The sequence below is a fragment of the Eulemur rufifrons genome, chromosome 8 (genome assembly GCF_041146395.1).
Source record: "Eulemur rufifrons isolate Redbay chromosome 8, OSU_ERuf_1, whole genome shotgun sequence".
NCBI lineage: Eukaryota > Metazoa > Chordata > Mammalia > Primates > Lemuridae > Eulemur > Eulemur rufifrons.
The window spans coordinates 31,194,462-31,215,782 of NC_090990.1; the positions used below are offsets into that span (position 1 = coordinate 31,194,462).

The 21,321-nt window shown below is 48.5% G+C and overlaps 1 protein-coding gene across 1 annotated transcript in view; it reads left to right on the forward strand.

The window, feature by feature from the left end:
* CFAP57 (cilia and flagella associated protein 57) overlaps window positions 1-10,784 on the forward strand; it is a 69,147-nt gene extending 58,363 nt beyond the window's left edge. The window contains 2 exon segments of the mRNA XM_069479163.1: window positions 1,675-1,807; window positions 10,573-10,784. Of these exon segments, the coding sequence (XP_069335264.1) occupies window positions 1,675-1,807; window positions 10,573-10,784 (345 nt within the window).
* Window positions 10,785-21,321: the final 10,537 nt, after the last annotated feature.

Consider the following 21,321-nt stretch of genomic DNA (forward strand, 5'->3'; position numbering starts at 1 on the left):
GTCTCTGCAGGGAAGGGATCTGCTGGGGTGTCTCCAGCTCAGCCCCTGCTCCCTCCTGGGCTCCACAGGCACATCCCCAAAGCAGAGAACTGCTTGTCACAGTTCAGTGAGGACAGTGCTTAAGGCCATCCTGTTCTCTGGGATCTGACCCAGTATTCACCACTCCTGAGATAACGTCCCAAGTAGAAGCACAGTTTGTTCCTGGCACAAGTCCGTTTTGTATAGATTTGGCCTGCATTTGCTTTTCTGGTACTCATACCCTCCAGGGCCTAGCTACTCAAAGTACGGTCTGGCCAGCGGACCAGCAGCTGCATCTCTTGGGACCTGGTTAGATTTGCAGACTCCCAGGACCCATTCCAGACCTACTGAGTCACAGCTCAGTCTAACAAGATGCTCGGCCATATACAAGGCTCTGCTGTAGACAGGCTGATTACTGAGGCTGTGGGCTTTAAAAGCAAAGTGGCCAGTCTTTCTGGGCCCATCCATGGTGACAGGGACTCTTCCTTGGTGCCACCTTAGGGCACTTGTGCTGAGTGTGAAATGGGAGGCAGAGATTTGAGGTTGGGGAAAAGAAGAGAAGATACTGCTTGGTCCCAGAGTGCTGAACCCGCCCCATCTGGCCTCCAGCAAACTTCACCTTCACTCCTCTCTCCTCCCGTCTTCTCCCTTCGCAGAACTGCTGCAGGGCCCCCAGCTGTGGCATACTTCTGTGCCTATGCTCCTGCTGTCCAGTTGTCTGGGACACCCTTTGCTTTCTCCTTGGTAACTCCTTCAAGCCTCAGCCCAGGAATCGGTTCCTAGGAATGCACTCCAGTCGTTCAGGCAGGGCTAAGAGCCTGCCCTCTGTGCCCTACTCCTTTGTCACAGCAAGGACCACCGAACTAAGCTGTGTCCATATCCCCCACTAAACTGTGCACTCCTTAGGAGCAGGGGCTAGAACTTACTCCTTGCATACCCCAGGATCAGCACAGAGCATGCATGATATCGGGTGCCTACATAGTAGGTATTTATTGGATGGATGGTTGGATGTATGGATAAATATTTGTCCAATACAATATAATAAGAGAAGTGAAATTCCAGTGGATGTAGCAAATCTTAATTCTCTGTTTACTTTTCTGTGTTACTCACTAAACAGCATGCTGCTGAGGGCAGACCATGTCTGCACTCCAAGAACTTATCAGATACCTATAATGTGGGTTCAATGAATGAATAACATATGGCACAGTATTTAAGAGCTCTGGAGCCAGACTGTTGGGGTTGGAATCCTGACTCTGCCACTTACTAGCTATGTAATCTGGGCAAGTTACATAAGCTCTTTGTGCCTCAGTTTCCTCCTCTGTAAAATTGATTGTAATAGAATCTAGCCATAGGGTTATTTTGACACTTAATATAAAAGGTGCTCAGAAGAGCATTGTTGTTGCTGTTGATGCTGGAAACAGCATGGATAGATGGGAATGGTGCTGAATCTACCTGAAGGTAAGTTAGCTGGTACTGCGAGAGGCTGAGCAATGAACTGGGATAAAGGCTCAGGCCCCAACACAGGATCCGTAGGGTTAACCTGGGACCAGACCCAACCTTACCCATTCCCCACACCCTCAGCCCCAGGAGGTCATGCCCTGTGCCCACTGATCATTCATCCATACATACTTCCTCTCTCTTCCTTCTTTTCTGCAGGAAAATGTCTCTCTGATCAAGGAAATTAATGAGCTCCGCAGGGAGCTGAAGTTCACTCGCTCCCAAGTCTATGACCTTGAAGCAGCTCTGAAACTGTCCAAGAAAATCCGACCACAAGAAGTTACAGACTCAGGTAATGTCACCAGTGACCAGAGGAGATGGGAATTGGGATCAAGGGACCAACGGCGGCCATGAGTAGGTCTCCCTTTGGCTTCCTCCTGTATCAGGTCACATGCACCCCTGGCCTTCTAGGAGCCTTTCCCTGCCACATGCCTGCTCTGTAAAGGATCGGTGAGGACCTTCCTACATTCAAACACACACAGGTCCCCTGTCTGAAATCCTGGGGGTTAGCTATGGTTCGAAATTAAGAATCTTTCAGATTTTAGAAAGAGCATACTATATATAACATAACTTCCCCAGAGGGGTCTGGGGCAGTGCTCTGAAATCAAACACTTTAGTATTTCTGTAGTGACATATGAATATTCACACTAAGCTTCCTGAATTTCAAAAAGCGTTCCATTTTTAGGTCTTTTTGAATTTTAGAATTGTGGATAAGGGATTTTGAACCTGTACAATTTAAATGAAGACAAAAAGAAAGATAAGAAACTATTTAAAGGGAGAGGGGAAAGAATTACATAAATATTAAATGAGGTAGTTACTGCAATTAACTATCCTAAAGTTTCTCTGAATTTCTGACAGCCAAGGCAAAAAAGGAAACAAAGAAACATGATAGTTTCTATAGTTTTCATTGTATGGCAAAGAAAGCCTTTTTTTTTCCTGGAGAAACAAACCTTTTCCTGGCACTAAATTCTCTGAGAAACTTATCACTTGGATCCTTAGGAAAGGAATGTTGAATAACAATGGACAGTCATGTAACTACAGGTTTTCAGGCAATAAACATTTTTCGAGTATCTACTTCTCATCTGAACAGTCAATAAAAACCAAGAGTAGAAGGCACTTCTATGGAAAATTAAGCCAACATAGTTCCAATATTTTGTTTTCTGGTGGTTTACGTTCAGGATTAGAGGTTAGAGACCTTGATAAATGGAAACATCCCACAGCAATGGATTGGGTCTTTCAAATGTCAGTTGTCTCGTGTACTATGGTTATGTAAGATATTAGCACTGGGGGAGGTGGCTGGGGGTACACAGGAACTCTGTACTATTTTTGCAACTTCTTATTAGTCTTACACTCCATAACTATAGATATTTAATCACAAAATTAAACATATATAATTATATATGTATATGTTTATAATTTTGTTGTCTCACGTGCCCTTTGGTTAGAGTTGAAGTTGAGACAAGAGTAGTACCCGAGTGGCAATATTTAGGTCTACAGAACTGACATGAGAGCACAGCATGTGTGATAAAGACTGAGAGACTTGACTTCTTAGAGGTTGAAACCATCTTCTCTTGGAAATAAAGCGCAAATGTGCTTGTGAACAATTGCAGGACTTCTTTTTTAAAATGTTTAAAACATGCCCAAGCATCCTAACAAATACTCAGTTGGGACCTCCCTAGGATGCTATATGATACAGCCAGGTTCTTCATACTATCATTATGGAAATTTCCAGACATACTAAAACTGAGGGAAAAGTCTAGTGAATTCCCATGAATCCATTTCCCCAACTTCAACAAGTATCAGCTCCTGTCACTCTTGTTTCATCAGTAACCTCCCCCCCCTCCTCCGCCGACTTATTTCCTCCCACACCCACCATGGATTATTTTGAAGCAAACTAAACATCATATCATTATTTCACTCAAGGAAAATTTCATTTTATTCAAGGAAGATTTCATTTGAAACAATTGAAGACAGGTATAACCAACTGTTTGTCTTGATCTTAAAAAACCAAAGTCTGACCTCTGATTTTGCACGAGTCAACCAGGACAAGTAAGCTCAAAATACACAGGTTGTTTAAGGAATTGACCAGTTCTGTTGGTTCTTAAGAATTCTTTGTCTGAACAAGAGAAGTTGTCATTCCCAAACTACTATTTTAGTTTTAGCACCATTTATATTAAGTCTCCATATACATGACAATTAACAGATCTCATAGAATACACTTGCTTGTTTTTCAGTTATGAAAACTATATCATTAGAACTTCTGATTGAATATGGATAGCTGAAAACCCACTAAATGGCATAAATAAACCATAAAAACAAAGAGAACAAGAAAGGAAATGAGACACACAAAATTTTGAAAGCTGGAAAAATGGATGGATTAATAACTGACTTCATAGATCAGAGAAACCGGAATCCTAAGTCAGAAGCCAGAGTGGGGAACCTAGAAGATACCTAACATACACCACAAAACCCTCAAAAGGCTTGGGAATTATGAGGAGCAGATATCTCTGGAAGCAGAGATAAAGGTGGGACTGAAATCAGGAGAGAAAATCTGTTTAAGAAGCTGTTAAGCTGGGCACAGTGGCTCATACCTGTAATCCTAGCACTTTGGGAGACTGAGGCAGGAGGATTGCTTGAGCCCAGGAATTCAAGACCAGCCTGGGCAAAATAGGGAGACCTCCTCTCTACAAAAAAAAAAAAAAATTCATCGGTGTGGTGATGCACAGTCCCAGCTACTCGGTAGGCTGAGGCAGGGGGATCACTTGAGCCTGGAGTGTGAGGTCACTGTGAGATATGATGACGCCGCTGCACTCTGCACTCTAGCCCAAGCAACAGAGAGAGACTGTCTCAAAAAAGAAGAAGCAGAAGCTGCTGTTAGAGCCAATAATGGCTAAAAATAGACCCACATAATGAAATTTCAGAATACCAGAGTACAAAGATAAAAATCCTCCAAACTTCCAAAGGGGATAGGGGAAGTTTTCATACAGAGGATCAATAATCCCAATTACAAGATACAAAATCAACACATAAAAAACAGTTGCATTTTTTACACACTAACAATGTACAATCCAAAAAGGAAATTAAGGCCGGGCGCGGTGGCTCACGCCTGTAATCCTAGCACTCTGGGAGGCCGAGGTGGGCGGATTGTTTGAGCTCAGGAGTTCGAGACCAGCCTGAGCAAGAGCGAGACCCCACCTCTACTAAAAAATAGAAAGAAATTATATGGACAGCTAAAAATATATATAGAAAAAATTAGCCGGGCATGGTGGCGCATGCCTGTAGTCCCAGCTACTCGGGAGGCTGAGACAGGAGGATCGCTTGAGCTCAGGAGTTTGAGGTTGCTGTGAGCTAGGCTGACGCCACGGCACTCACTCTAGCCTGGGCAACAGAGTGAGACTCTGTCTCAAAAAAAAAAAAAAAACAAAAAGGAAATTAAGAAAGCAATTGAATTTAAAATTGCATCAAAAAAAATAGAATGCTTAGGAATAAACTTAACCAAGGAGGCAAAATACTGAAAACTACAAAGCATTCCTGAAAGAAATTAATCACTGATAAATGGAAAGACATCCTGTGTTCATGGATTGGAAGACTTAGTATTGTTAAGATGTTAATGCTACCCAAAGCAATCTACAGATTCAATGCAATCCCTATCAAAATCTCAATGACATTTTTGCAGAAACAGAAAAATCCTTTGTAAAATTCGTATGGAATCTTAAGGTAGTCTGAATAGCCATAATAATCTTGATAAAGAAGAACAAAGTTGGAGGCCGGGCGTGTTGACTCACGCCTGTAATCCTAGCATTCTGTGAGGCCGAGGCAGGAGGATCATTTGCGGTCAGGAGTTCAAGACCAGCCTGAGCAAGGGTGAGACATGATCTCTACTAAAAATAGAAAAAATTAGCTGGGTGTGGTGGTGCGCACCTGTAGTCCCAGCTATTCGGGAGGCTGAGGCAGGAGGATTGCTTGAGCCCAGGAGTTTGAGGTTGCTGTGAGCTAGGCTGACGCCATGGCACTCTAGCCCAGACAACAGAGTGAGACTCTGTCTCAAAAAAAAAAAAAAAAGAAGAAGAAGAAAGTTGGAGGTCTCACACTTCCTAATTTCAAAGCTTACTACAAAGCTACAGTAATCAAAATAGTGTGATACAGACTATTATAGTGTAAAGACCAACATACAAACCAATGGAATAGAATAGAGAGCCCAGAAATAAACCCTTGCATGTACAGTCAAATGATTGTCAGCAAGGGTGCCAAAACCATTTAATGAGGAAAGGACAGTTTTTTCAACAAGTCATGTTGGGAAAACTGGATATCCACATGCAAAAGAATTGAGGTAGACCCTTACCTTATGCTATATGGAAAAATTAACTCAAAATGGACTAAAGGTCTAAATATAAGAGCTAAAACTATAAAACTCTTGGAAGAAAGCATAGAGGAAAAGCTTCATAACATTGGATTTTGCAATTATTTCTTTGGTGGATGACACCAAAAGCACAGGTAACAAAGAAAAATAAATTGGACTACATCAAAATTCAAAACTTTCATGCATCAAAGAACACTATCAACAGAGTGAAAAGGCAGCCCACAGAATGGGAGAGAAATATTTGCAAATCATATACATGATAAAGGATTAATATCCAGAATATAAAAGGACTCCTACAACAACAACAAAAATTTAAAATGGGCAAAGGGCTTGAATAGACATTTCTCCAAAGAAAATATCCAGATGGCCAATAAGCACATAAAAAGATGTTCCATATCACTAAGCAGTAGGAAAATGTAAATCAAATCATAATGAGATACTACTTTTCACCTGTTTGGATGGCTATTACAAAAAACAAAAACAAAAAACAGAAAATAGCAACTGTAGACAAGGATGTAGAGAAATTGGAACCCTTGTGCACTGCTGGTGGGGATGTAAAATGGTACAGCCACTGTAGAAAACAGTACAGCGCTTCCTCATAAAATTAAAAATAGAATCACTATATGATCCAGCAATTTCACTTCTGGGTATATACACAAAAGAATTGAAACCAGGGACTCAAAAATAGTTGTGTGCCCCCAGACTCATAGCAGCATTGTTCATAATTGCCAAAAGTGGAAGAAGCCCAAATGTCCTTTGATGGATGAATGGATAAACAAAATGTGATATATATGTGATGGAATAGTGTTTAGCCTCAAAAAGGAAGGAAATTCTGACACATAGTACAATGTGGATGAACTTTGAAGACATTATGCTAAGTGAAATAAGCCAGACACAAAAGGTCAAATATTATATGATTCCGCTAAAATGAGGTTCCCGGAATAGTTAAATTCATAGAGGCAGAAAGTAGAGTGGTGGTTGCCAGGGGCTGGGGAGTACAGGGAATGGGGATTAGTGTGTGTAATGGGCACAGAGTTTTAGTTGGGTACGACAAAAGGCTCTGGAAATGGATGGTGGCAATGGTTGTACATGTGAATGTACTTAAGACCACAGAACTATACACTTAAAAGGGTAAATTTTATGTTATATAGATTTTACCACAATTTTTTTAAATTTTAAATTTAAAAAATTATGACATCATCTATGCATAACCATGGAAAAAAATGGTTTCTTCATTTAGCCTTTTGGCATTAAAGGATCTAAAACTGTCAAATAACAACAACAAATCCCCATTGCATTGGACTTCTCAGTACTAGCGGGAAGCTAGAAGACAATGGACCAATGTCTTTAATCTTCCAAAGGAAAACGAAATTGTAAACCCAGCCAAACAAGCAATCAGGGAGAGGTTAGAATTAAGACATTTTCAGATACACAAGTGTCTTGGTGGATTTCCCTCCCATGCACACTTCTCAGGAAGCTACTAATGGATGATGTTCACCAAATAAAGGCAGTAAAGCAAGAAAGGCATAGGATTCAAGAAACAGGACACTTAAATAAGTGAGAAGCAAAAAAAAAAATCCCTAAAATGATGACGAAGGCAGATTGCCAGCTGTAGCTGTGCCGCAGGACTGGAGACCAGTCAGCCAGACTGAGCAGGTCAGAAGGCACTTGGAGAAGATAAAATTGATAGAATAGCTAAGTATCTAATGAGAGGACATTGACATAACTAACTACCAAAAAGTTGAATTGAGATGGAATTAGCAATATGTACATATAAATTAGGCAAATAAAAAAATGATTAACTCCAGGTAAAGCAAACTACTGTGCAGAAAAGGAAAATGAATCATTGTATACTACATGGCTCAGCTGTGACCAGCAGTTACATAAATGATAACAGTGTAAGTCCTGACTATTAATCCACTCAAAATTGGGAGGATGGAAGGAGAGAAGCATGCATGGGGCAGGGGAGGGTGCTGAAGAAAAGCTACATCCTCATCGTTCATAGTGGGAAGTCAGTGGCTAATGCCTAAAAATGATAAATCGAAGAAGCAACACAAGCACATCAATCAAAGCAGAGTGTGGAAGTAAATTCCAAAAAAATTATCCAAAATAACTGAAATTGTTGCCTCTCAGGATTGAGAAATGAAGTGGAATGTTGAACAAGAGATTACTGTTATTTGTAATATGGCTTATAAAGTTATTTGACTCCAAACTATGGGCATATATAACTTTGATAACTAATTATTAAATTAAGCAAATATTAGGAAAAGCATGCTTTCCTTCCAGTTTTCTATTGCAGGCATATCTTTAAAAAAAAAAGAAAGAAAGAAAAGTAAAGAAAAGAGTGAAAGCAATAGAGAATGAATTAGGAAACTAAAGGTTAACTAGAGGGGAAGACCTGCCCTGCCGCCCTGCGGTGTCTGGTCTCCCTCCCTCACGTGAGCCGAAGACCCTGCCGGTGCAGTGCATCGCACCGCCCAGCCGCTGAGGACAATGGACCTCGGCCGGTGACTGGGAAACCTGGAGGGCCTCACAGCTGCCTCTGCTTCCAGATCCTTATAATATCTGAAAAAGCATTGGGGCAAAGAGACGATGGTGGCAGAGCAGAGAGAGAGGAAGAATTCCGAGTGCTGGAACCCTGTCGGGCTCTCTCCACTGGGTACCTCTAGGACTGTGGCTTCACAGACAAGGGTGGGTCCCCCAGGCAGCCAGATGGTGAACTGGGTAAGTAGCTGTGTGTAAAGGCAGATGGGAGAGAACACAGGGATAAGATCAGAGACTGTGCTAGCAACCAGGAAAGAGAGGAGGTAGCTCAGAGAGCAGGTGAGTGGGCTTGCAGGCCTGTGTGTGCTGTGCCTCCCCAGGGCAGCTGTTCCCCAAGGGGCCCAGGGCCAGGGCCAGCTTGACTGAGGGGATGGTTACCAGGGGCAACCAGCAGCAGAGAGAGGATGGAGCGTCAAGACCAGGAAAAGAAGAAGTACTCATGATTAAGAGCCTAGGGCTGGGCGCGGTAGCTCATACCTTTAATCCTAAGCACTTTGGGAGGCCAAGGCAGGAGGATCACTTGAGGTCAGGAGTTCAAGACCAGCCTGAGCAAGAGTGAGACCCCATCCATACCAAAAATATAAAAAATTAACCGGGTGTGTTGGTGCACACCTGTAGTCCCAGCTACTCGGGAGGCTGAGGGAGAAGGATCCCTTGAGCCCAGGAGTTTGAGGTTGCTGTGAGCTGTGATGACACCACTGTACTGTATTGTGAGCAACAGAGAAAAACCCTGTCTCAAAAAAAAAAAAAAAAAAAAAAATCAAGAGCCTAGAAACTGCAGAAAAAGAGAAGAGTCAAGGAGCAAAAGGCAAAAAGATAAGGGTCCAGGCTTCTCCTGGGAAGGTGGACAGGATGGGCTGAGTGCTCTTTGAATGCTGAGCTGTTAGAGGCCCAAGGCAGGGATGATCACTTTCTTTTTGAAACTCTCTTCCTTGGCCTCCACCGTCTGCTCTTTTCCAGTTTTTCCTCCAGACATATAAGGGTGTCAATGGGCAGGAGAAGGTCTCGCCTTGCACTGAGAAACGCTGGACAGTGTCAGAAGCTGCAGATGGTTTGTTGGTGAAGGAGGTGGCAGTGCCATCTGTGCAGAGTGAGGGTGAGGAGGTGGAGCGGAGGTCCAAGTTCGGAAATGCTGTTGTGGCGAACGAGAAGGTTTGCCAACTGTGGACACAAAACCCGTTGGGGTTGGAGCCCAGGAATCTCAGTTTTTGCAGCAGTGCACGGTGGCCCGAGGTGGCAGTGGAGACAGTGAAGGGGTGGGGTGGGCATCTCAGGTCTGGGCCACTCAGGGCACACGGGACAGGAGGACCAGGCAGCCGGAACACTGAGGGGCCATCAGGAAGATGGAGGAAGAAGCTCACTGTGAGTCCCACTGGCCAGAAAAGGGAGTAACCCTAAAAAAGGAACCCATCTGGTAGGTAACAAATGGAGCTGTCCAGGAAGAAGAGGTGTCACTTCAGTGAGAGCTCTTGTGTGTTGTGCACAAGGCAGTTAGAGAGGTTGTGGCCAAAGAATGGAGTACAGTGCTGGAGTGAAAGATCTAGAAGATGGGGATCCGGGTGGTGATGAGGGAGGGAAGCCACAGGAGCAGATGCTGACAGGGCGTGGAGGCCAAGACCGTTACTGCTGGCAGCTCAGTGTGCAAGGCCAGGGAACACAGTGACCCCTGGATGCTGGTGGACACTGATGTTGCCCAGGATGACAGCAGCACCTGAGACAGGGAGGATGATTCAGCCAGGGACCATCATTAGTGAGTTCACACCAGCAGGGGTGTCTGTCTGCAGGAGCAGGGATTTTGCAAGAGGAGGACTAGTGGTTTGGAAGCCAACACAGGTCAACAGGAGAGCGCCACCCTCCCCGAGGCGTGTGGAGCGGGAGAAAGGGCCATGGGCAGGGCCTCAGGGCAGGTGGATTCTCGGGCTCAGGGGCCGGGCTGGGTCATGTTCACCGTTCACCTCAGCACTCGGAAACGTGTCTCTTCATTTGTCCATCTCTGCTAGACAATGAAGTGGTTTATCTCTGTGTTTAGCATCTGGGATTGTCTGCCCCACGGTAGGTGCCCAATAAATGTTTGAGGAGCCAGGAAGGAGGAGGGGAAAACAGGCGGTGGTCCAGTGAACAGGCCCACATTGGTCCTGCTCTGTCCCTTACAGCGCCCAGCAGGGACAAGCTCAGCATCACCCCCACCATGAGACTGAACAAGCAGGAAGAAACGGGGAGAATCATCGAAATGCAACGCCTGGAAATCCAGCGCCTGAGAGACCAGATTCAGGAGCAGGAGCAGGTCCCCGGCTTCCACACCCTCGCCAGAACCCGGCTTCCCTCCCTCAGCTCAGAGGTGGACGTCGAGGTGCAGACCAAGTGACCCCTCTGCTGAGCCATGTGCGGCCACAGCCAGAAGCGCACCGCGTGCCTGCAGCTGGAGTCCCTGCAGCAGTGACCCCACCCACCTCTCGCCCTGGGGAGTCTGGGACACAGTCGGAATAAAGGTGTTTGCCCACACCTTGTCCAACTTCTGCTTAACTGGGGGCCAGGGCAGGGAGGGGATGTGGGGAGCCTGAGAACTGGGGGCTCCAGCTCGTCCAAAGCCACCGCTGCTTGTCCCTGTGTGGGCACAGGGCAGCCTGGCACTGAGATCACACTGGACTTGGGGCTGGCCTCCTGCCACCCCCTCTCCTCCCTGGGCCTCGAGGATGGGGCTCCCTGCTGCTTCTCCCCGGGCTTTCTCCTCTGCTGGCTCCGTCAGGACCAGACGAAGCCTGCCATGTGTGCTTCTGCTTTATGAAATGCAGTGAGGCTTTCTGGGGATTTTTATATCTGTGTAAAGAGGAGGAAAAGATGGCAGCAAAGTAATGGACATGGAAATGTTACAAGAATTCCCCCAAAGTCTTATGGTATCTGCTGGCCCTGTTCTTGGGCCGATAAGCAGAGCTCTGCCCTCTTCCCTCTTCCCTCCACCACTCCGCACTTGCCGTCTTTGCTCTGCGGGGCCCTGCCCTACTCCTCCGTTTCTGGGCACTTCTCCCTCTAGCTGTTCCTCTCAGGTGCATCCTGAGACGCACAGAGGCACCGGGAAAGATAGTTCTTTAGGCACTGATGAGCAAAGGAACATAACCCAGCGTCCCTGTCTTCTGCCTGCAGAGGCCAGGCACTCCTCTAATACCCAAATGACAAATGTTTAAGCCCACAGTCCCTGCTGGTCCCCATTGGTCACCTTTGGCTGGCTGTCTTAAACCTGGCATCTTCCCGTCTTCCCCTAATCTGCTTTCCCGAAACTCTGGGCACTGCTGTTGCGCTAAGTTTCAAGTGATCGCGGGGACTTGGCTGTCGTGTTTGGCAAGGCTCTCCCGAAGGCTGTGGCTAGGAGAAGGAAGGTACACGCAGAGGCCACAGAGCCAAGTGTTCCACAGCGTCTACAGGGGACTCTCTCCTGCGCAACGACGTCCCCCACCCCAGCCTGCACCCGTCACAGCAGCCAGCTTGTCCCCTCCATACCCGCATGCTCTCCACGTGTCTTCCGCCACTGGGAGACCAGGTCCAGAGAGCAGGGAAAAGCCCAGACACCCCGGAGAGCCTCAGCCGCAAAGATGACAGCCCATTACACTGCAGGCTAGGTATGCGGGCTCTCCTGGACTCAAACTCCATTCCAAACTCGCATCTTGGCTTTATCTGTGCGGAAGAAACTGACTTGAAATGAGGTTGGGGGGCAGGGCCAGACCATGCAGGGCAGAAGGCACATGGGGGTCACTGCCCACCGTGCTCCAAGCCTCGTGGCACTGGCCCGTCAGTTCCTATGAGAGGCCGAGGTCTTTCCCGCCTCCGGGTCGTTCCACACGTGGTTTCCTCTGCCTTCTGAAGAGCTCTTGCCCCACACCTCGCTTTGTGAACTTCTCCTTCTCCTTCATACCTTAGCTTCAATGTCACCTCAGAAAGGCAGTCCCGACGCTCCCCTCCTCCGTCTGACACGCGCCGTGCTGTCTCCTTCCTCACCCTCATGTCTGCCTCTCCTGCAAGGAGAGAGCCGTGAGGGCAAGAGCTGCACCTGCTTTGAAAGCTCACTCAGGTGTCTGCGTGGGGAACCGCCTGAGGGGACCTGATAGTGGAGGCTGGCGGCCCAGGTAGGGGAAGTTTTCGATGTCCAGCTGGGAGAGGACAGTGGCTTGGACCAAGATGAGGGCAGGGGGAGGGAGAGGCGTGAGCGCTTCTGACTCGGGGATGGCGGGAGTGGCCGAGCCAAGCAGGAGTGAGCACCACCGGGAAGCAGAACGATGAAGAGGAAGCTGGAGCTTTTCTGAGGCCCAGAAGGAACTTCTCTGTGACCAGGACGTATCGACACTTAAGTGATAGATTTTTCAACTGAAAAATATCTTAGAGTCAAGACATCACATTTCATGTAAAGATGGACCTTGGTTTACAGACAAGTAATCAAAACCAAGAGGAGTAAAGTGACAGGCTGCCTGGTGACTCCAAGCCCACGCTCCAGTGCCCTGCCCTGGAGAGGCCCGAACAGAACAGGCCAAGTGGTGGAGGGGGCAGGAATGTGACACCCGGAGAGTCTAAACCAGAGGCTAAAGGAGCTGAAACTCCCAGGCCACGCTAACCTGAGCCTGAACCTGGCCGCTGTCCAGCTGGTGAGGAGGAGGAGGAGGAGGAAGTCCAGGCCAGGGAGAGCCCCACCCTGTGGAACCTGGCGCCTTGGCCAGCGGGTTGGCAGGGTATTTTCTTGGCTACACAGGGTGAACAGAGCTTCTTGCTAGAAATTCCAGGGCCAGAGGTACAGCCTTGTTCACCTCTTCATGTCCTGTCTTCAGTGCTGCTACAGCAACCTGCTGGGAGGCGTTGGTTCTCTGGCTGCAGCATCCAAGACCTCCCTCTCCTTTGTCTATCCTGACTCCGTGGGAGGCCAGAGGCACTCACTCCCCTGGTGTCCCCTCCTCCCTCACAAGGTCTCTTCAGACAGTTGACCCCTCATGGATGGAGCAGGCCTGGAAGTCACCTCCTCCTGCAGCAGCTACAGAGGCCCTGCTGGTCCCCCAAGCGACCAGGCATGCACTGCGCTTTTGCTCTGCTAGTCGCAATCCACTGTTGGGCTCTGAGGACTCATTTAATTCTGGTGTGACAGCCGGTGCCATTGGTGGCTGCTGTGCCACCCTGGTGTAAGAGCCTCCAGGATTCTTCTCTCTGGGCCCCAGTCACCCATTGGGCCCCCTCTTCTTCTTCTAGAATCTTGGCATCAGCTGTGGCCAGACAGTGTGAGCTGCCCAGCTGAGCCTCCTCTGCCATCCTGTTCTCTCAGCACTGAAGACCCTGCCCTGCAAGATGTTCTGGCATCACCATCCTGCTTCTCACACAAAACATGGTCAGCCATGGCCAACCAGCTGGTCCCAGGAGGTACCTGAGTGCCCCTGGTGGGCCTGGGTGCCGAGGTAGGACCCCCTTACAATCATTGCTCTGGATTTGGAGTGAGAAGTGAAAAGGAAGCCGTCTCAGGACCAGGAGTGGGGTTCACTCTTCCTGAACTCCACTGGGGTGAGCTCTCCTAGACCACTGGAGGTTCAGGTCCTGCTTATACATGTTTAAGATGCAGTCAGACTCCCCTGAGCTGGGCCGGGCTGGGGAGCAGATTTACAAGGAAGTCACCCTGCTGCGTGCACCCGGCAGCAGGAGGGACTGGCGTTATTTATTACCCACTATGACCAACGGTATACGAGAATTTGTATTTATTGCTCATCTAGTATGTGTCATATGGTGGGATTTGGCAGGGGCAGTGAACGTGAGCTAGTACTTACTAAGTACCTACTGCATATATTTATACATTAAATGTATTCTAAGTGGGACTATGAGATTCTTGTTCTGTACCTGGGAGCTCGGGGTACCCTTCTTCAGCTACAAGTGACAGAAACCAACTCCAGCCAGTTTAAGCAAAAAAGGAGAATTTATTATCTGGCTCTGGCGGTGTCTCATGTAATCTCATGGCAGAGATGCAGCCAGGCCTCAAGGACTTGAACCAGGCCCTGGGACACTGCTGGAACCCCTCTCCCTCTCCTGTCCTTGCCCCTCTCTGCAGACCGGCTTCCCACTGCCAGTTCAGCTGGCAGAAGGGTACCTTAGTGCCTCTCATTAGTAGAAGCCCTCAAGCTGAAACAAAATCTCTAGTCCAATTTTCAGTTGCGAAAGGAGAATCTTTTCAGCCTAGGTTGGGGCTCACTCTATCTCATCAACTACAGCCGTAGTGGTGGCCACAAAATATAATCCTGGTTGCTGGGGTTCTCTCCTGCAGTGAGGATGGTCACTGTGAGTGGGACTGATACTCCAAAAGATGTCTATCCCGGGGAACTGTCACTTACTGACCATGGGGTGGAGGTGCCTGGGCCACTGAGGACCTGCGGTTGTGCTGCACTTTGCGCCGAGGCGTCCCCAAGCCTGCCCTTCAGGACAGCAAGGAGGCACCTCTGTCACTCACCACTGTCTGTCCAGCATGTGCACAACACCTGCTCCGGAGAAGGGATGCGGTAAATGTTTGCTGAATTAATTAACTCTATTGTTTTTAATCCCCCCAACTATGCAGACTAAGTACTGGTGTCCCCATTTTACAAATGAAGAGACTGAGCCGCATAGAGTCTCAGCAGTTTCTCTAAGGCTACACGGCCGGAGCTGAGACTTGAACCTTCAAGACCAATTTAGACCAAAACCAGTGTTCTTTCCACCATTCATTCATTCATCCAACAAACATGTATTAAGCGGCCGGGCGCGGTGGCTCACTCCTGTAATCCTAGCACTCTGGGAGGCCGAGGTGGGCGGATCGTTTGAGCTCAGGAGTTCGAGACCAGCCTGAGCAAGAGCGAGACCCCATCTCTACCAAAAATAGAAATTATATGGACAGCTAAAAATATATATATAGAAAAATTAGCCGGGCATGGTGGTGCATGCCTGTAGTCCCAGCTACTCGGGAGGCTGAGACAGGAGGATCGCTTGAGCTCAGGAGTTTGAGGTTGCTGTGAGCTAGGCTGACGCCACGGCACTCACTCTAGCCTGGGTAACAGAGTGAGACTCTGTCTCAAAAAAAAAAAAAAAAATAATAATAATAATAATAATAAATTATAAAAAATAATAAAAATAGAATACAAGTTCCCAAAGAATGAGGCATTATATTATATTCGTCTTGTTATTTCCTAGTACTATAGCAAAGTGATTGTTCTATAGTGTTTTATAACCATATTAAATCATCACACTTTGTGAAAATCTTTTTTAAACTCTAAAGAGATATATAAATATAAAATCATTTATTCCATAGTCATAGAAATAGATAATGTGGTGGTTTTCAGACTCTGTTCCTTAGAGCCTAGGGTTCCAGAGGTGTCTCAGGGACTACCCCCACAGTTCATGAGGTACACAAGGGAGAGGCAGAGATTCCAGAGCCTCCCCAGCACAATTCAACTAGAACAACCCCACTTTATTTCACTTGTTTTGCTATAAAAAATATTTGAAAAGTATTGTGTGTTCTGTGTTCTTCTAAGCCATCCTAAGTTTATCCTGTGATGATTTTTGTTATCTGTTGTCCTTTGTGATACAGATTTTTCCCTTTTCCATTTGACAGACAGATGTGCTGGTTGTGAGCTGTGATCTGATAACAGATGTTGCTTTACATGAGGTTGTGGACCTGTTCAGAGCTTATGATGCATCACTTGCTATGTTAATGAGAAAAGGCCAAGATAGCTTAGAACCAGTTCCCGGTCAAAAGGGGAAAAAAAAAGCAGGTAAGGAAGCTTGGAGTTTGATTTATTTGTTTGTTGGGTTTTCATAATTGTTATTGTCATTCATGCTTTCATGTAAGAAACATTTATTGAGAACCTACTATGTACCTCAGATACTATGCTAGGAGTTGATGACATAAAGTCAAATAAGACACAGACAGTCCCTAACTTAAAAATGTTTATAGTTATTGATTAGATTCTGTAATGTCCTTTTGTATGCAAAGAAGAGCATTTGGAACTATTTGCATTGTATTTAAGGTTCAAATAATTGAATGCACATATCTAAGAAACAAAAAAAAAATCTGGCCGGGCGCGGTGGCTCACGCCTGTAATCCTAGCACTCTGGGAGGCCGAGGTGGGCGGATCGTTTGAGCTCAGGAGTTCGAGACCAGCCTGAGCAAGAGCGAGACCCCATCTCTACTAAAAATAGAAAGAAATTATATGGACAGCTAAAAATATATATAGAAAAAATTAGCCAGGCATGGTGGCGCATGCCTGTAGTCCCAGCTACTCGGGAGGCTGAGACAGGAGGATCGCTTGAGTTCAGGAGTTTGAGGTTGCTGTGAGCTAGGCTGACGCCACGGCACTCACTCTAGCCTGGGCAACAGAGAGAGACTCTGTCTCAAAAAAAAAAAAAAAAAAAAAACATGTATTAAGCATATGCCAGGCGTATCCTAGGAGCTGGGGATATGACAATGAACAAACAGACTCAAGTCCTGTCCTTCATGAAGCTTACATTCTAGGGGTGAGGACAGACAGAATTCCAGATTGCTAAGACAAATATACAGCGTATTAGAGAGTGCTGAGTGCTAAGGAGAAACATAAGGAATAAAAGCAGTAAAAGAAATAAGGTCAGGGGTAGAAAGTATTAGGGGAGGTTGTGATTTTAGACGGGGTGGCCAGGAGGTCTCCCTGAGAACATTCCCGAAGGAAGGGAGGGAGGGAGCCATGTGGGAGAGACGCCCTCCAGGCAGCGGGAACAGCCAGCGCAGAGGCTCTGAGGCCGCAGGAATGAAGCCGGCAAGGACCTTAGAGGTGGTGGGAGGACGCTGTTTCTGAGGGAGGTGGCAGTGGCCCGACCTGCTCTACCTTGCCATGGGCTCGCTGTGGCCACCGGGTTGAGACTAGCCTGAGGTGGGACGTGAGAAGCAGGGAGGCGGCCGCAGCCCCTCCTCTCAGTTCTCCCCTCCGTACTCCAGCCCCCCACCTGCTGATGCATCTGGGGGCGGTTCGTCCACCCCTTCCACTCTGTGCCCAGGGCCGCTACCTGCTCCTGACCTTCATCACCGCCATCTCAGCTACCCAGCAATTTCTGCTTTGGGGACAGAAGCAGCCCTGAGAGGAGCCTGCCTTTCCACTTTCACTCCAAGCTAACTGGTAAGACCCAGAAGGAGAATAAAGACTTGCGCAGTCAATGTTTAAACTGAGGAAGCTTGTAGGCTTCCTTTCTCCCTTCAAACCCCCAAGGGAACGGAAAAGGAAAGAAAATCTCATGGGTCCCCTGCCCCAGCTCTGCCCAGGATAGCTGGACTGTGGGGCTGGCTGGGGCTGGACCCTCCTTGGGACCAGAGGGTAAGTAAATGTCAAATGTGTGCAAGAGGAGTCTACAGCCAGCGAGCCCTGCCGGCCCCTGCTCTGTGGCCCCTGTGGGCCAAGCCCCTTTATTATGAAGGAGATCCCTTGTATCACTTTGCAAAGGGCAGGGTGAAAGCCTGCAATGCCACACCATTGTCCCCCCAGTCCAGCCTGCCCTAACCCTTTCCTGAGGGGAAGGACAGCTGAAAGCCGAAGGTAGCGACTGAGCATTGAAATGCAGCCGGTCTGAACTGAGATGTCTAAGTGTAAAACACACACTGAACTGTCAAGACTTTGTACAAAATAAGACTATGAAATAGCTCATTGATAACTTGTATATTCAAATGTATTTTGGAATCAAATAAAATATCTTAATTTCAATGTATTATTTTCACCTCTTTCTTTTTAATTTTTTAATGTGGCTGTTAGAAAAGTTTAAATTGCAATGCAACTCACACCGTATCTCTATGGGACAGGGCTGTTCTAAGTTACGATTGGCCCGGACCAACTCCACAGGACAGGGCAAAGACAAGCTCAGTTATTTTGTGAACTGATAATGGAAAGATAACTTTGACTTTGGTTTTCTTTTCTGTTTCATCCCCATCACAAGGAGAGAGCAAGAGGCATCGTAAGGGTGCAGGAGATAAGGGACAGCCTGCTCCCCTCCAACCAGCCACCCCCTCACCAGTCTGGAGTACGGGGTGTGCAAGGCCAGGTTTGCCTTTTAGGAGCAGAGCCCCGGCCACGTCCCTGTTACACTTCAGAACCCTCCATGGGCACCTTACACAGTCCAAATGCCTCACCCTGGCCTTCCAGGTCCTGTGCAGCCTGAGCCAAACTTGTCTTCCAGCTTCATCTCACATGCTCCCTGCTCAAAACCCCACACCTGTCACTTCCCACTTTCATTTCTTCAGCCAGTCATTCAACACACTTATTGGTTACTCCCCATATGCTGGCACCTGAGGTCACGATGGTTAGCAAAACAGGCACTATTCCTGCACTCACTGGGGACCACATGTCTAGTAATGGATGACAGGTAAGTAAATAAAGGGCAATTAAATACACTGCAGTATGAGCAGTTGTGGGGGAAGCACAGCTGCCGTGGGTATACCAAAGAGGCTCCTAAACCAGCCTGCTGGTCATGGGGGACTTCCTGGAGGAGGTGTCGACTTAGTTGAAGAATGTGAGGCTAGGGAGTGGTAAATATCTCAGGCAGGGGAACTCTGGGTTCAAAAACCAGAAGGGCAGAGTGGCATGCAAAGCCTGCAGAACTGAATGCCACTCACTGATTGGAGGGCAGGGGGCCAGTGGCAAATGCCTGGCCTGGGGTGGATGGCAGGGGCTTTGTGAGCCTTGTGAAGGATGGTGGCATTTATTCTGAAGTGCCTTCTGGGAGCTCCTGCTTCCCACCTGAAAGGCCTTTACCCCTCCTCCCTGTTCACTCAAATCCTGCCTCCCCTAGCAGGGTCTGGCCATGTGGGAAGGCCTGCCTGGGCCAGGCATTTGAGGCTTTGAAGGAGAATGAACAAGGGGCTTTGGGGGGCTCCAACCTGGGGCCAAGGGATGGAGGTACTGGGGCTGGGTTTGGGGGTCAGCTGGTGTTGGCATTGGGTTTGGGGGGCTGGATTCAGGAACAGGAATCAAGTTTGGGGCTGAGGGTGGGGTTGGGGTCTAGAACCTAAGTCCAGAGTTTGGGTTAGACTTAGAAGTTGGAGCTGAGATTTCAAGCCAGATTTGGGGTTGTATTTGGAGCTGGAACTAGAACTGGATTTGGAAATGGGGCTGGGGCGTGGGGCTCAGATGGGCAGCAGGAGCTGGGGCAGGGACAGGAGCTGGGAGTGCTAGTTAGGGTTGGTAACTGTGGCTGGAGTTGAGGTTAGGTTCTGAGGCTGGGACTAAAGCTAAACTGGGGTTGGAGCTGGGGGTGGGTGGGGCCCAGGCTCTGGGACAGGTACACAGCATTCCTCCTGCTGCCCAGGTCTGCGAATTGTGTTCTGAGCCCTAACAGCAGCAGGCAGAGGCCCCTCCCTTCCCAAGAATGCCTCTGCCCAGTAGAAGGAGCAGTGCCACGTCAGCCAATCGGCTCAGGCCCCGCCTGGAAACAACACCTGTTAATCCCTCTCCCCGCAGGCTCACCTGAGCGCAGCTTAGGCAGGTGAAGCGTCTCCCCGGAAACGCAGCTGGAGCGCCCCACCTGCCCTGTCCTGCCTGCTCGGATCAGATGCAGCCCATCCAGGCTTCTCGTGAGTTCCCTCTCCCCCACCTCCCACGGCTCTTCCCCTGAGAACCCCCATCCCAGCCCTGGGTCTCAGCACACCTGTGCAAGCACTGTTGGACCAGTGAAGTCACAGCCCACAGGAATGCTGGGCCTGACTCCACAGCCCCGCCCACAGCCCCTCCCCCACTTCCCCGGGGGCAGGGGTGTCAGCACCAGCTCCGCCCACCCTGTGGGGGAGGGCAGCCCCCCCACCCCCCGCAGAGGGTCTCCTGAAGGACAAATACCTCGCCAGGGTGTAACCTGTGCATGGCCACGTAGTCATATTCCTGAAATGATCCAGGACCTAAGTCCTATGTCCTACTGGAATCGGAGGGGTGACATCGTGTTCATTTATTCAGAAAGCATGCTTTGGGCATCTATGCAGGCTCTAGGCCACATTGGAATTCTGAAATGAAGGTGTCAACCCCCCCCCCAAGATAAATGCTCTTGTCCTCACTTTTCAGATAAAGAGACTGAAGCTCTCAGAGATGAGCGCACTGGGCTTCCCCAGACCCTCCCGCAAGCCCCTCTTGTGGGCCCCACGCCCAGCACTGAGGGCAGGAACCAGGCCTGCTTGCTTCAGTCTCCTGCTGCAGCCCGGGGCTCCTGGAGTGCGGGGACCACGGCTGCTTCACTCTTGCCCTGCTGTCCTCTAGGACAGGTTAAATGAGCAGCTGCTGTCACATCCCTCGCCAGGTTCCCACCTGTGGAAAGGATGGGGGTGGGGTTCAAGTCCAGAGCCCTCCTTTCTCCTTCCCCCTTTTGGGAAAGCATGGAGGAGGATGGTATGGGGGTGTAGGGGTGGAGAAGAGAGCGGTGAGCAGGGGTGCAGGGGGTGAGGAGGCAGGAGCGGTGGGCGGAGAGCTGGGAACTGGATGGAGAAATGCTGGAGGTGGACTTCCGGGATGGGAAGGGCCTGGCTGAGGTGGATTAGCTGCCGGGAGGGAGGAGGAGTCCGGCGGTGGCTGAGAGGGTGGTGTTGTCTTGTGTGCCTGAAGTGAGGAATGCAGGAGGAAGAGCAGGTTTGGGGTATGATGACGAGCTTGGGTTGGGACCTGTTGCATCAGGGGTGACTGTGGGACATCAGGGTAGCAATTGACCCGGGAGGGAGATCAGGTTGGAGAGAGGGGTTTGGGCACCAGCAGTTTATAGTGCCCACATCAGGCTGTAAGACTGGTCGGGATGTGAGGGGAGGGGGTGCCAGAGTCCGATCCTAAACCACAGAGAAGGAGGACGTGGCCTAAGAGAGCAGATGCAGGGCCAGGCTTCTGGTTCCAGAAGGGTTAAGTCATAAGCCCCCGTCCCTCCCCACAGCT